Source organism: Myodes glareolus, chromosome 19, assembly GCF_982192425.1.
Source record: "Myodes glareolus chromosome 19, mMyoGla1.1, whole genome shotgun sequence".
Lineage (NCBI taxonomy): Eukaryota > Metazoa > Chordata > Mammalia > Rodentia > Cricetidae > Myodes > Myodes glareolus.
This window is the reverse complement of record NC_142044.1, coordinates 54,038,221-54,054,493: the sequence shown is the minus strand read 5'-3', so window position 1 is coordinate 54,054,493 and position 16,273 is coordinate 54,038,221. Positions and strand designations below refer to the sequence as shown.

At 42.3% G+C, this 16,273-nt stretch overlaps 1 protein-coding gene across 1 annotated transcript in view; it reads left to right on the top strand.

The window, feature by feature from the left end:
* The first annotated feature begins 11,940 nt into the window (after nucleotides 1–11,940).
* The window catches only part of Slc2a13 (solute carrier family 2 member 13), a 322,976-nt gene continuing 318,643 nt past the window's right edge, over nucleotides 11,941–16,273 (top strand). The window contains exon 1 of the mRNA XM_085678796.2: nucleotides 11,941–12,588. Within this exon, the coding sequence (XP_085534922.1) occupies nucleotides 12,066–12,588 (523 nt within the window). The 5' untranslated portion in view covers nucleotides 11,941–12,065. The remainder of the gene's footprint in view (nucleotides 12,589–16,273) is intronic.

Sequence of the window (16,273 nt, the reverse complement as noted above, 5' to 3'; positions counted from 1 at the left end):
TTATTACTTTGTAGATCAGAACATGCAGAGGACAAATATATTCACCTGGGAGTTTGAAATGATTAACACTCCACTTTCTATAATTTTATCTTTAATTATAATTTTATTTTTATTCTTTGCTTATTTTGAGATTATAATCTAATTACATTTCTCCTTTCCCTTTCTACCTTCCACCTCCCAAATATCCTTACCTGCTGTATCACCTCTTTAATTAATTGTAACTGCATACATATATTTTTAATTCATTAATTGTAACTGCATACATATATTTTTAAAATGATTTTTATTGAGCTTTACATTTTTCTCTGCTCCCCTCCCTGCCACTCCCCTCCTCCCTTCAACCCTCCCCCAAGGTCCTCATGCTCCCAATTTACTCAGGAAATTTTGTCTTTTTCTACTTTCTACTTCCCATGTAGATTAGATCTATGTAATCTATATATGTCTCTCATAGTGTTCTCATTGTTGTCTAAGTTCTCTGGGATTGTGGTTTGTAGACTGGTTTTCTTTGATTTATATTTAAAAACCACCTACGAGTGAGTAAATGTGAAAATTATCTTTTTGTGTCTGGGTTACCTCACTCAAAATAATGTTTTCTAGCTCCATCCATTTTCCTGCAAAATTCAAGATATTGTTATTTTTTCTGCTGTGTAGTACTCTGTTGTGTAAATGTACCACATTTTCCTTATCCATTCTTCAGTCGAGGAGCATTTAGGTTGTTTCCAGGATCTGGTTATGACAAACAAAGCTGCTATGAACATAATTGAGCACATGTCCTTGTGGCACAATTGAACATCCTGTGGATATATACCCAAAAGTGGTATTACTGGGTCTTGAGGAAGGTTGTTTCCTAATTTTCTGAGAAATTGCCACACAGATATCCAAAGGGGTTTGTACCAGATTGCATTCTCACCAGCAATGCAAAAGTGTTCCCTTTTCCCCACAACCTTTCCAGCGTAAGTTGTCATCAGTGTTTTTGATCTTGGCCATTCTTACAGGTGTAAAATGGAATTTCAGAGTTGTTTTGATTTGCATTTCTCTGATGACTAAGGATGTTGAACATTTCCTTAAGTGTCTTTCAGCCATTTAAGATTCCTCTGTTGAGAATTCTCTGTTTAGGTCTGTATTCGATTTTTTATTGGATTATATGTTCTTTTGGTGACAAATTTCTTGAGTTTTTTGTATATTTTGGAGATCAGATATAACCTCTGTCTGACGTGAGACTAGTGAAGATTTTTTTTCCCATTCTGTAGGCTGTTGTTTTGCCTTGTTGACTGTCTCCTTTGCTCTACAGAAGCTTTTCAGTTTCAGGAGGTCCCATTTATTAATTGTTTCTCTCAGTGTCTGTGCTGCTGGGGTTCTATCTAGGAAGTGGTCTCCAGTGCCAATGCATTGAAGTGTATTTCCCACTTTCTCTTCTACAAGGTTCAGTGTGGCTGGCTTTATATTGAGGTCTTTGATCAATCTGGACTTGAGTTTGGTGCATGCTGATAGATATGGGTCTATTTTCGTTCTTCTACATGTTGATATCCAGTTATGCTTTCTTTTTTCCACTTGATAGTTTTTGCTTCTTTGTCAAAAATCAGGTGTTTGAAGATGCGTGGATTGATATCCAGGTCTTCTATTTGGTTCCATTGGTCCTCCTGTCTGTTCCTATGCCAATACCAGGCTGTTTTCAGTACTGTAGCTCTGTAGTAGAGTTTGAAGTCAGAGATTGTGATACCTCCAGAAGTTCTTTTATTGTACAGGATTGTTTTGGCTTTCCTGGGTGTTTTTTTTTTTTTTTGCTTTTCCTTATGAAGTTGAGTACTGTTCTTTCAGATCTGTGAAGAATTTTGCTGGAATTTTGATGGGCATTGCTTTGAATCTGTAGATTGCTTTTGGTAAGATTGCCATTTTTACTATGTTAATTCTGCCTACCCAAGAGCATGGGAGATCTTTCCACTTTCTGGTGTCTTCTTCATTTTCTTTCTTCAAAGATTTAATGTTCTTGTCATACAAGTCTTCCACTTGTTTGGTTAGAGTTACTCCGAGATATTTTATGCTATTTGTGGCTACTGTGAAAGGTATTGATTCTCTGATTTCTTCCCCAGCCCTTTTACCATCTGTGTGCAGGAGGGCTACTGATTTTTTGAGTTAATCTTGTGTACTGCTACATTACTGAAAGTGTTTATGAGTTGTAGAAGTTCCTTGGTAGAATTTTGGGGATCGCTTATCTAAACTATCATATCATCAGCAAACAGTGAGAGTTTGACTTCTTCTTTTCTAATTTGTATCCCCTTGATCTCCTTTTGGTGTCTTATTGCTCCAGGTAGAACCTCAAGAACTATATTGAATAGATATGGCGAGAGTGGACAAGCTTGTCTTGTTCCTAATTTCAGTGGAATCACTGGGAGTTTCTCTCCATGTAGTTTAATATCAGCTGTTGGCTTTCTGTACATTACATTTATTATGTTTAGGTACACACACACACACACATACACATACACACATATATACACATATTCATATATAACACCTTTTGAGTCCATATAATGTTACTTGTATGTATGTTTTCAGGGCTGATAATTTGGCACTGGACAACCAATTGGTATTCTCTTCTTTGGGCAGGACCAACCTCTCCTGCTCCCAGCTTACTCAGTTGCCTGCAGTTCCTTATGTAGAAAGCTACCTGGATATTTTTTCTTAAGCTTTTAATTTCATTGTATATGTGGGGTTATTCTGCCTGTATGCATGTATGTACATGTACCAGTTGCATGTCTATACCCGTGGAAATCAGTAGAGAGCATCGAATTCCCTGGAACTGGATTTAGAGATAGTTGTTGCCGAGGTGGGTTCTGAGAACAGAACCCAGGTTCTCTGGAGGAGTAGAAAGTGCTCTTAACTACCGAACCATCTTTTGAGACCTAGGCACTGTTTGCCTGGTTCTTCCTAATACCAACTAACCTCTATAAACTGAAAAGTTATGTCACTCTAAATGAAACTATATTAATAGAACCAGTTAACAATAGATTGGTAAGTATTGCATGATGGCTTGTGGATTCAAAATAGCTTTTAAACCACCATGATGGCTCAGGTTTGTAATCTCAGAATTTAGGAGGCTGAAGCAGGAAATTGGCTGTGAGTTTTTGTCTAGCCTGAATAACCTAATGAACTGTTTAAAGTAGCAAGAATAAATCCACATCGGTATCACTTGGGAGGCAGAGGCAGGTGGATCTTTGAGAGTTCAAAGCCAGCCTTATCTACAAGAGCTAGTTCCAGGACAGGCTCCAAACCTACAGAGAAACCCTACCTTGAAAAAACAAAAGAAAGTGGGGGGGACTATCAAGAGCAAAGTACCAGGGAGCACAGTGAAACCCACAGGAGTGACCTGGTGACCTGTCATAGAGTTCAAAAGATCAAGAAGGAAGAGGAAAACTTTAAAAAGAATCAGCAATGTTTTCTAAAGATTGTATCCGTAGAGGACACTCAGTTCTACTAAACCATAGTCTTACCCAGTAACGTAAGCTCTCAGCTGTTCGCCACCACGCCTTCTTTGCTTTCTTTGCTTTGCTTCTGCCATCTTGGACGCTTCTGGAACTGTAGGCCCATTGCAACGCTTTCCTTTATGAGCTGCTTTTCTCATGGAGTTTTATCATGGCAACAGAAAACTAAGCAATACAACACGCAAACATGGAAGTTTTAAAGTGACTTTACGAAGGTATTTTATTCAGTCTATGATTTTGTCAGCCTTGACGTAGCAAAACCCTCAGGCAGCTGCTCCCACTCCAGTCCCGATAATAAACAGAGCATACAAGTCAAACAGGGTCCTTCAGCTTTTCTGAACTCTCTCCCCTCTTCCTTTGAGATCTCTGTCTTTCCCTGTGCGCCATAAAAGCCAACCAGAAGACACCGATACCTGATTTACTTTTACTACAGATTACCTTTCATTAACATCACTGTATACAAGCAAAATTTTACAACGTGTACTGTTTTTGCCTTATTTCTCACAGAATAATTATTTTGAGAGCTAGCTGGTTTAAAATTCATCTACAGTTTATTGCATTATAATGATTACTGATTAGTTTTTCACATACCGATATTAACAGCTTATTTCTTCATCTGGTGAGAGACATCTGAGTTTGTTTGGATTGTTTTTGTCTACTGTAAGTAAAGAACCATAATGATTTTGTATTGATAAATGTTTTTATCTCTCTGAACAATAGTAACAGGTTGAATGATTGGATCATAAAATACTGAGCCTTTTTTAAAAAATGCCAAAGTTATTTTTTAAAAAATAATTGTATCATGTTATAGTCTTATCTGGAGATGAGTGCCTCAGTCCGATTACACCCTCAAAAGCATTTCATACGACCAAGCGGTTCATTTGAGCTCTTTGATTAGGGGTGTTGTCATACCTCATCATGATTTCCATTTATATGCCCCTAATAACTAGTAGATCTTAGGCAGTGATTCATGTGGTCTAACTAATCATGGATACTGTTGTCCCAATACACAGCCTATCTTTTAATTGATTCATTCTCATTTTCATTATTGAATATCAATAGTTCTGGATATGAGTCCTCTCTCTCGTGTGCAGTTTGTAATTTTCCCCTCTAGTGACTTGTCCTTTGATTTTCTTAAAGGTATTTTCTGGAGAAAAAAAAACATCTGGAACTAATAAGGGATCTATATAAGATAAGCATATAAAGTAAGCCACAGTCACATGGCGATGCACAGATTAATGGAGATGGGCTAGTTTAGAATGTAAGAGTTAGACAATAAGAAGCCAGGCTAATAGGGCAAGCAGTGATTTAATTAATACAGTTTCTGTGTGGTTATTTTGGGTCTGGGCAGCTGGGAGCAAACTAGCGGCCTCCTACAACACATAGCGGAGGTTAAAAAAAAATTTTTTTTAAAAGTCAGCTGTTACTAGCTGACATATTTTCTTGCTAGGGTTGATTGATGATCAAAGGTGATGATTAATTCCTTGTTCCTATCCCTGCCTTCAATCTCCTGAAATAAAAAACTATTAATGAACATCCTAAAAAAAATAAGCATATAAAACTTAACTTTATCTCTATTTACTAACATTGAAAGCATGGGTGGTAATATTAAATATACATGCTATATATATTTGACAGTCTTCAAAATGATGAAGTATCGAAGTATTTAGTAAAATACAGTGGGTGCTGGAGAAAATGTGACTCAATGGGAATAGCTGACTGGAATCTAACAATCCTAGGTTCAAGCACCAGGAACACACACAGGAAGGCACATAGATACACACACATAGGCACACACACACACATACACACACATGTGGGTGCGCAATGAGGTATCACAAGAATTTTCATAAGACTAGGGAAAAATAAGTACAGTGAAGAATCCTGCCACTTAACCTCGCAGCCAGAAGACCACAAGTCCCATGGTTTGTTGTTGTTGTTTTTGTTGTTGTTATTGTTGTTTTTCTCACCAGTCCTCCATTCCAAGATTGTACGTTAGATTCTTAATGCTGCTTCACCCACCCCTGGGCTGTTGGTCCTTTGTTCTATAAGAAAGCAGGTTGAAGAAGTCACAAGGGGCGAGCCTGTAAGCAACACTCTTCCATGGCCTCTGCATCAATTTCTGCCTCCAGGTTCCTGTCCTGTTTGAGTTCCTCCTTTGGCTTCCCTCAGTGAACTATGATGCTAGATAGATCAGCCAAACAGACCCTCTCCCCTCAAAGTTGCTTTGGTCACGGTGATTCATCACAGCAAAAGTAACCCTAACTAAGACGTTAAATGTGGGAATCTACCATTATCTAAAAAGAAGTTTAATTAAAATAAAAAGTACCTCTTAAACTATCAGCATTTTCTAATTATGATAAAAAAAAGTCCGTCTACAAATCTGTTTGTTTTTTTAAAAAAAAAATGTTTATTCTTTTATGACTGTCCTTAAGAAAAGCAGCCCAGTGTTGTAGTACATGCATGTAATCCCAGAACGTGATAGGGACTGAGGCAAGAGGGTCACTGCTAGCTTGTGCTACAAAGTGAGATTCTGACTCAAATAAACAAAGAAACAACAACAACAACAACAAAAAAACACAGCCTGACAGCTAAAAAAACCTCCTGGAAGAGAACCTAACTCTTGTTGCTTCAGTTAGTAAAATTTCTTTCTTTAAAAAAAAAATATTTGTATTGCTTTCAACTTGTGTGTGTGTGTGTGTGTGTGTGTGTGTGAGAGAGAGAGAGAGAGAGAGAGAGAGAGAGAGAGCACATGTGTGCACAGTTGTGCACATGCACACTCATGTGTGCTTACTGGTATGTGTAAGTGAGTGCAAATGCTTCAGAGGTCAAAGGAGTTGGATTTTTACAGAACTGGAGTGATAGGCATCTGTGAATCATGCAGACACTTGGAACTCAGATCCTTTGGAAAAGCAGCAAATACATTTAACCTCTATGCCATCTCTCCAGCCCAGAATTTATTTGTTATTTTTGTCTAGTATTCATTTATTTGTTTGTTTGTTCTCTTGGTGTGCTTGTCAATTTGACACAAGCTAGAGGCATTTGAAGAAATACTATTAACTTTGACAACACCTCTGTTGGGTTTACCTGTAGGCAATCTATAGGGCAGTTTCTTGATTGATGTGGGAGGTTCCAGTCCACGGTGGTCGTGTACTGTATATGAAAACAGGCTGAGCAAGCCACAAGGAGCAAGCCAGTAAGCGGCACTCCTCCATGGACTCAGTATCAGCTCCTGCCTCTAGCTTCCTCCTGCCTTGAGTTCCTTCCCTGACTTCACTAGCTGATGGACTACAAGCTATAAGATGAAATAAACCCTTTCCTCTGTAAATTGCTTTCAATGATGTTTCATCACAGTAATAAAAATTAAGACAATTGACCTTGGGCGGTTTATTATAGGAAGTGTATACACTGCATAAAACTGTGGACAGACATTTTTGACAGTATTTGTAGTGATGCTTCCTCCCTCACTCCTGATAGCTACTCTTTACCCTCCCCTTTTCCCTGGTCTTTCAGGGAGGGTTGCAAATATTAATCTTTTAAGGAATTATTGACCATCTCTGTCTTCTGGTTCTTTGTTTCCCTCTCTAACTTGCTTGCTCTTTCTTTTCTTCTTTTCAAAGTTAAACCTGAGACAATTGACTCAAGGTACTTTGTTGCTATTATAGGCATTTAGTGCTACCAAGTTCTAAGAGCTCTGAAAGAGAGGTACCTCACAAATTTTCATCTGCTACATTTTTATTTTAATTCAGTTAAAAATATATTCTAATCTCTTTCATAGTTCCATCTTTGACCCATGGTTAATTCAGAGGAGTATTATTTAACCTCTTTTTTTTTTTTTTGGTTTCCCGAGATAGGGTTTCTCTGTAGCTTTGGAGCCTGTCCTGAAACTGACTCTTGTAGACTAGGCTGGCCTTGAACTCACAGAGAGTTGCCTGCATCTGCCTCCCAAGCGCTGGGATTAAAGGCATGCGCTCAATGTTGGGAACTTTCTGGTCTTGATTTTAAATTAAATACGTAATAAAAAGTATGCCTTTGTTGAACTGGATACTCTAAATTAAACCCAAAGTCCTGTGCAAGATTCACAGCATTTGGGAGACTGAGGTCAGAGGATAACAGGTTCAAGACCAACTTGGGCTATATTGTGATGACTGACTGCCTTAAAAACAAGCAATGGCTTGTGATACCCAGCTGCTGTCACATCTGTTATCTCACTGATCACCTGGTTTGATTTGCTTGACATGGCTGAGTAGGCAAGGATCAAAAGGATTGCCTGAGCCAGAGAGATATAGGCAACCATAAAATGTAAATGAAAAATGTATCCCATATCCCACCATGCTTGCGGGAGGAAAGAGGAGGTTTGAAAAAGTGAAAAGCCAGCCTTGTCTACATAGCAAGTTCCAGGCCAGCTAGGTCATTAATGCAAGCCGCCATATATCCTGGGTAGTTTTATGTCAACTTGACACATGCTAAGGTCATCTGAAAGGAGTGAACCTCAACTGAGAACATAATTTCTTAAGATCTGATTGTAGGGCATTTTCTTCATTAGTGATCAATGAAGGAGGGCCCAGTCCATTGCCAGTGGTGTTATCCCTAGGCTGGTGGTCCTGGGCTGTATAAGAAAGCAGGCTGAGCAAGCCATGATGAGCATGCCAGTAAGCAACACCCCTCCACTGTCTCATTAGTTTCTGCATCCAGGTTCCTGCCCTGTTTTAGTTCCTTCCTTGATTTCCCTCAATGATAAGCTCTTACCTAGAATAAGCTGAAATAAACCCTTTCCTCCCCAAGTTGCTTTGGTTATGGTGTTTCATTCCTGCAATAGAAATCTAAACTAATATACCATATAACATAAAAAATGAATGAATAAATAAATATTAAATATATATATATATTATATATAACACACAGAGGGGGTCACAAAGTACAGCTGCATACTTAAACTTAATATTAATGCAATTTTAATATAAAAGGGGCCTTAAGTCTACAAGCATTGTGACACGTACCAGGCCAGAGGGTGTAGTATTTTAATCTAACTTGGGGTACATAACATGACCCCCCCAAAAAAAGCAAAGCAAGCAAACACACTCATAATTCTGTGAATGCTCTATATATTAGTTGACTATGTCCCCCTCTGTTCTTCACACTGGGAGCTTCTCATCTATCACCATAGTAATTGGAGGCTGAGGGTACACTTAGCTGGTATGTCGGTGAGAAATAACTGTGATTGCCCTCGGGCTCCTGCGCAGAAATTTCATCACCATTCTGGAAAACAAAGATCACAAGGAAGAATTGACTTTGCTTTCCTTGTCTGTGCATGATTACATTCTCATTTCTTTGCCAAATCATTCCCCAAGGGAGATCTGTCATGATTAGCTAGTGACAATATGGAGTTTTTCTATACTTGTAATAAATGAATGATTTAGAGAAGATAATAAAATTATCCTAGTTCTCCAGCTCAGGAATGCATTTTTTTAAACATTGTATTTTGAGGAGTAATTTTTCATAATAGGAAGCTTCCTTTTTAGTTATTTACTGACTTATTTTGGAAAAGCTCCTAACATAACTTTCCTAGTCTTCTGTAAAGAGTCAAAAGGAGTTTTCAAAGACCATAGGCTGCTAATTGAAAGTGTATTGACGTAGTTATAGCTTCACAATTGTCAAGATTTTTTTTACTGAGAATGTCAATATGTATGTAATGTGTTCTGATCAAATCTACCTCCCAGTCTCTCCCTCCAATTCTCCTGCCATAACAAAATCCCATGGCCAAAGCAACTTCAAAAAGTAAGCATATAATTTGAGTCTCAGGGTTACAGCAGACTAGTTCAGGACCATCATGGTGTGGCAGGAGGCAGGCAGGCAGGCATAACTGAACCCATATCTGAAAGCTGCATATGACCCATAGACGCAAGGCACAGAGAGAACTAAAAGGAATTCCAAATAGTATTGGCTTTTGAAACCTCAAAGTTCACTCCCAGTGACACACTTCCTCCAGCAAAGTCACACCACACAATCCTTCCTAAACAATGCCACCACTAACTGAGGACAGAGCATCCAAACACTGAGCCTATGGGGCCCATTGTCTTGCAAACCACCACACCTTGGAAAGACTTTTTAGGAGGAAATGTCTTTATTGCTATATTGTTTTTTAAAATAAGGATAGATTGCTCGTGTATCTAAAAATAAACATTCAGTAAGCACAATATTGTGCTCCTAACTCCTCAGCCCTTCTTACAAATCAATACCCCATATCAACGTTTGTGTGTGGTATTGAGAATTGAATTTGGGGGCTGATGCGTGCTAGGCCAGCATTCTCTACTTGCATCTTTAGTCCAGCCACACAGCATTTTTACTGGGTCAATTACCAACGTTTCTGCTGGATGTTCAGATGTGCATTCGTATATCCAAAAGCTCTCTTGATAGTCTTCTTCTACAGTGGGTCTTAGTGTTTTGGTGATGTATTGATAAATGTCCTTAAACTTTGGGATTTAGAACTGAGTTAGTAAATCAATAATGGTGCCTTTACTTTATCTCTATTAACAATTGTTGTAATTTAAAAATGATTTCTCATACTCTGGCCAATGAGCACATGCAAATGATTGAAATGGTGCATAAACTTAGGGCTTTTTAAACATTCTGTGGAACACTGGTGAACATGAACTCTGCCTTGTCTCAGGCCCGAACTTTTACTTCCTCATGGCATTAAGCTGGGGTAGGATATAGAGAAATCTATTTCAGGAATGCTGTGGTGCCTAATTCAATGAACTTGGCTGTTGCCAAGAGCCCTGAAAAGCACTGTTTGGCTTTCTGATGTGTTACTAATGCCACATTTCTTTTTGAGGTAACCTGACCTCAGAAATTTACGCTACCAGGTTTAGATCATTTTAAGGAGTAGTTCAGTGCTCTGAATTCCAACGTTGAATTTGGAGCTGCTAGTGAGGAGGAGTCACAGTGTTCACGATGCCAGCTGAATTTGAAATCTGGCTTACTTCATCTCAACAGGAAGAAACTCTTAACTGACCTCATCTGGGGAGTTCTCTGCAGAACGCGCATGATCAGATGACCACCAGGGGGCGCAGTTTTGCTGCAGTCGTCTCTCTGCAAAGGCCTGCCAGCTCTCCCCTGAATCTTCTGTAGACTGTGTGAGTATTAGTTTTTATTGTTTCAGAATCTAAGGCTGTGCTTATTCTGTCCCTAGGAAGATGGCAAAGCCTTGCTTTAAAGCTACACAATACATTTAAAGCTATTCCTCTGAGCTCGTGTTTTCCCAACTTTTTTCGTTGCTGATAAGTGCGATATTACGGAGCTATGGTGTCAAAGTGAAGTGAACTTGGGCAAATAAAGTAACTTCATAGTGTAATAGGGATGGCGGGAACCTTTTTCTATAAACAGAACAATCTCGGACTTCATGAACAGGCCTCATGCTGAGAAACTTTTGTTCAAATAAGGGAATTAAATGAGAGTGGGGACTGTGGATAGAAAACCATGGATCTTAAATATATTTTCATTTAAATCTGGTATCTTATGCCTAAAGAACGAGGCTGCCCCAGAAAGATGGCTCATTAGTCTTTATCTCCTGAAGGCCAGCAACATAAGATAATTTACAGAATATTTAAATCAAGGGGAAGCGGGGGTTCCAAATCAAGCAATAACTGGCAATTAGCAAAGAAAATTTGAAATTACTTTGTTTCAGGCAAATGGGCCATTTAAAATAACTTCTCCAAAACAGGGGCAGCAGCAGGGATTGTGGAGAGACGGTATCCTTTTGGGGTGCCATGCTGGGCAAGGAAGGGGGCAATTACCTGTCACACCACTAATCAGATTGTGGGGTTTCCTTGTTCCTTGTGGAATCCGCTGGTTCCTTAAGAACAACCCAAAGTTGCCTTTCCCTTTAGGAATCCACAGGAAGAAGTTGGGGACTCATTGAGAGATAAGTTACCTCTATTCGCAGAGAGTCAAGATGTAACAGGCTTTTTAGAAGGGCGAAATCTGAGGAAGGGCTAGCAGGGAGAAAGGAAACTAGAAAAACCAGAGAATGCGGCCATGAACTGCTTCAAACTAAACTAATTGCAGGAGAGCCGTAGGACACACACTGCAACAGGACAGAACTAGGTAGTGTCATGTAGTCCCAGCCTTGTTCACCCCTGATTGCTGGAAGGCGAGCAGTATGGCTTAGAGACTTTTATCTGATGCTTAGCCTGCAGTGGGCCTCGGTCATCAGGACAGCAGCTCCGCGGCAGCCCCCAGACAGGCTTCATGGGGCATGGGTACCAGTGCCTGCTGCAAAAGCAAGTCCTCCTGGGCCGGCGCTTGGCCCCGCCCACGGAGGGAGGTGGGTCGCACCCACAGGAGGAGCACCTCCCTCTCCCCGCCCACGAAAGGAGGCGGTTTTCCCTTGGCCCCGCCTGTCTAAGCGGCCAAGTGACGCACGACCCCGCCCCCGAGCCAGCCTAGCAGAGGCTGCCAGGCGGGCGCTTGGGGTGGACGGAGGCTCAGCGGCTCAGCAGTTGGCAGCGAGCGAGTGCGCGGTCCCCCTACGGAACTTCTCAGCAGCCGTCCCGGCGGTAGCCGTCTGTCCTCACCTCCCTCATGTCCCGCAAGGCGAGCGAGGACGTGGAGTACACGCTGCGCAGCCTGAGCAGCCTGATGGGCGAGCGGCGCCGCCGGCAGCCGGAGCCTGGGGCGCCGGGTGGGGAGCGCAGCCTGCTGGCCGCCGAGTCGGCCACCAGCCTGCAGAGCGCGGAGCTGGAGCGCGCCGCACGCCGGCAGTTCCAGCGCGACGAGACCCCCGCCTTCGTCTACGCGGCCGCCGCCTTCTCGGCGCTCGGCGGCTTCCTGTTCGGCTACGACACCGGCGTGGTGTCCGGGGCCATGCTGCTGCTGCGGCGCCAGATGCGCCTGGGCGCGATGTGGCAGGAGCTGCTGGTGTCGGGCGCGGTGGGCGCGGCCGCCGTCGCGGCGCTGGCCGGAGGGGCCCTGAACGGAGCTCTCGGCCGGCGCAGCGCCATCCTGCTTGCCAGCGCCCTGTGCACCGCGGGCTCCGCCGTGCTGGCCGCCGCCGCCAACAAGGAGACGCTGCTGGCCGGCCGCCTGGTCGTGGGGCTCGGCATCGGTGAGTGGCCGCGCCCGCGAGCCCCACTGACACCCCCGCCCGTACTCCCCTACTTCGCGGCTCTTCGGGGGCTCGGTGTCACGAGCGCCCTGGTGGCTGTGGAGGATGCACTCTCTTCTTTCCGGTGCCCACGTGGAATCTGCAATTGCCCGAGGGTCAGTGAGCGCCCGATGACCTCGAGCAATTCCAGAAAGCCCAGCTTTCCCCTCATCTGGCCTGACTGACAGGAGGCCGCTTGTCGAGTTTAGGAGGGTCTCCACCTCCCTGCCATGCCTCGGAGTGGTTTGCCGAGTGATAGCCCTCTTTGAGGATGTTCATCCCAGCCAGCTTTAGGCAAAATACGATTATTTGTAGAGTCAAGGAGTTTTGAACTCCGAGATCTCTCTGCTAAGCTCCAGTTCCGTCTGTTCTGCACGGGCTCATCGTTCCAATAGATGGAATACTATTTTCTCCGCCGCTTTGTACTTTTGGTATTACTTTCAGCCTTTCCTCTTTTCTAGACGAAGTCTCTTCCCACTCCCGGCCCCCAATTAGAACTTTTTCTTTGGGCCAACATTCACCATTCTGGTTTTGCCTTCCCCACTTTCTCCACTGGGGAACCAAATTATCTATTAAAGGTCATATTCATTTCCTAAATTCATTTAGAAACAACTCCTGTGGATAACTGCCCAGCAAGATAAATCCTTGCATTTACTCTAGAAATGAAGAGATTTAGGTTCTCTGGGTATTGATTTGTGGTTTTTTTTTTTTCAACCTTCTTGCTGAGTGGGGGAGGTACTATCAGTGAGCTCTTGGCAGAGGCACCTATTTGGGAAGTGGCCAATGTTATTAGAAAGCACTTTTAAGGGAAAATGGGGACTTGCGATTTAAATCTCGCTGGCAGTTTTCCGGGAGACACTGATGATGCTTTTTAAAAATGTTTCCTGTCATCATTCCGTTCCCTGTACGGTGTCGTTGAAGTATTGTTTCCTTATGGGCGGACTTGATTAATGCCTGGAGCTTCCATGAGCCAAACCACTCACTGCTATTTGACGTCGCCTGTTCTCAGTTTTCCAGATAGGGTCTAGGGAGAAGCAAACTCATTCATTCAACTCTATCTGTAGGAACCATGAGCTTAAACCGTGATTCACTGTACTTGCATCCCAAATCACCGACCTTCTTTTACTCTTAATTATTGATACTGGGTCAGGGTCTCTGTAAAATGTGGGTTTGGCAAATGAATCCCCAAATGGCCACCAAAGAGACAAACCAGTGGCCATTCAGTCTCTGTGTAAAAATGGCTTGTGCCCGTGGGATCCTTCAATAAATAAACCTGCCATAGACTATTGTCAGCATCCCCAGAATCATCTGTTCCCCAGAATCCCAGCCTCTCTTATGCCCTCTGCTTCTTTCCCTGGCATAGAAATAACCCTTCGGTCAAGGTCTCATTATTAACTCCCAGACAGATACTTTGAGACCGTTGTTTCGCAGATGTGTCTCAATGAGTCTTCTGAGTATCAGATGAAAATTGAAGCATTGTGTTGACTCTTGCCCGAGAGTCCTGAGTCCTTGTGAGGGTCCTGTCAGCTGTAGGATGCAGAGCTATGGGGCGAGCAGACTAATCAGCTTTGCAAATGGTACTAAAGGCAGGTAGAGCTGGCTCTCATCTCGTTAGCCCCATGGTGCTCAACCTTCCTAATTCTGTGACACTTTAAAAGAGTTTCTCATTTGTGGTGACCTCCAACCGTAAAACTGTTTCCATTGCTACTTTATAACTGTGATTTTGCTACTTTAAGGAATTGTAAATATCTGATAGGTGACCCCCAAAGGGGTCTCTACCCACAGGTTGAGAACCAGTGCCTTAGGTGGAGAGGCTTGCTGATGGAAGTAACGTATTGACAGGCCGGGAGGATTTGAACAGTGGCGATGAGGAAAGGATCATCTAAGTAAGGCAGTGACTACAGAAGGGAAGTGGAAAATGTGCTCGAGGAAGGGGAGACGACATCATGAGAACAGCTAAGTGGGAACTGTAGCATCTTTCAGAAAGGGAGCAGGTGTGAAGTCATACACAGTCTTTGACATAGAAACCGTAAGACTCAGAAAAAAAAACATTTCAAAGTAGTGGTTAAGCAGACTCACAGATCACTAACCTTCTAAGAGGACGCAGAGGTCTGTGTTAGGTGCTAGGAAATAGGTCCCGAACGTGAGTGTTTTGTTGACGTTGTTGTTTGTTTGGGGAGACAATAAATTCATTTCGTCTGTTTAGTACAGTAAATCTGGGCTTATTTCATGGTCTTTTAAAACAGGTGATCCTTATATGTGGTCAGCAGGGGTTTTTTTTGTTGTTGTTGTTGTTTTGTTTTCTTTTGTTTTCTCCTGTGATCAATTAATAAATGTTGAGTAACGAAATATGCTTTGTGCCACTTTTAGACAAATTCTCCATAATGTCCTTTATCCATAGATTTGTCCTGGGGGAATTCTAAGGCCCTTTGGGACAGGGATTTTATTATTTTTGTTCAGATTTACAAATTTGTATTCTTGGAGACTAGAATAAACATGTTGAATGTTTGGATGAGCGATGACAAAAATGTTACAAACACACAAACTCAACTTCCATGGCTGGTGTGCTGTCAATCTTATTTAAAGTTGCTCTTTTAAAAATAAAGTTGGTGCATTGTCAAAATATTTGAAAGGTCATTGAAAGGTTCCGATATTGTGTTTTCATGGAATCATTCTTTCAACTCTTCAGTTCTATGTGGAATAGGGAGTAATTAGCTAAACAGAAACCCTATGTTGGAGGTGTTTATTCTCAGGTGGAGCGGAAGACACATTAGTAGGCAATTGCAATAGAGCGTTCTCTAAAGTACCAGAGAATGGGGAGAGCAGGTCTGCAATTGCTTTGGCTGTGTGCATAGAAAAGACACTGGAGGGGCTGGAGAGACATCTCGGCAGGTAAGAGCGTCATCTGCTCTTGCTGTGGCTGAATTCAGCTGAGTTCAGTTAGCAGCATCCATGTCGGGCAGCTCACAGTCACCTATAATTCCAGTTGCGGGGAATCTTTGGAGTGGCTGCAGCTGCACCCACATGTGCATAGCCCCGTACAAACACATTCACACACAACTAAAAGGGTGCAGAATTAATAAAGATTTTACAGAAACAATATTTAAGTTAGAGGTTGAAAGATAAGTAGGAGTCCAGCAGATGAGGTAAGCAGGAAGTGAGGAAGTGCTGAGTCCTGTCTTGTAGGTCCTGGGCACAGGAGAATTCTTTACTTATGCCATGTCATCTAATCCTCTTAGCTCTTCCCCTCTGCCAAGGTCTCCTGTTGCTGGATGTGGAAACTTTCCAGGAGTTACGTGCAAAGGTCATGGATACAAAATCAGGATTCAGTGAGCAAGATCTTCAAAGTTTTACTGTGTCTGTCTGACTTTACTAGACATTCAAAGTGGAGCTCACCGTAGGCGTGAGGGCACAGAGAAGTCAGACTTTGAAGTGTAGCTGGGAGGCTGTGAGGAGATCCTCTGCCTGGCAGGTCTGCAGGAGTCTCTTTAAAGGCTGTGCCTGCAGGCTTGGTCTCTGCAGCCTTGGGGGCTCCAGGAATGGCTGTAGTTCCATGAAGCTTCCTGAAATCCTTTTTGCCTTTTTCCCATTCTGCCTTTTAGCTCTTCTCCCTTTCTTTCTTTCTTTCTTTCTTTCTTTCTTTCTC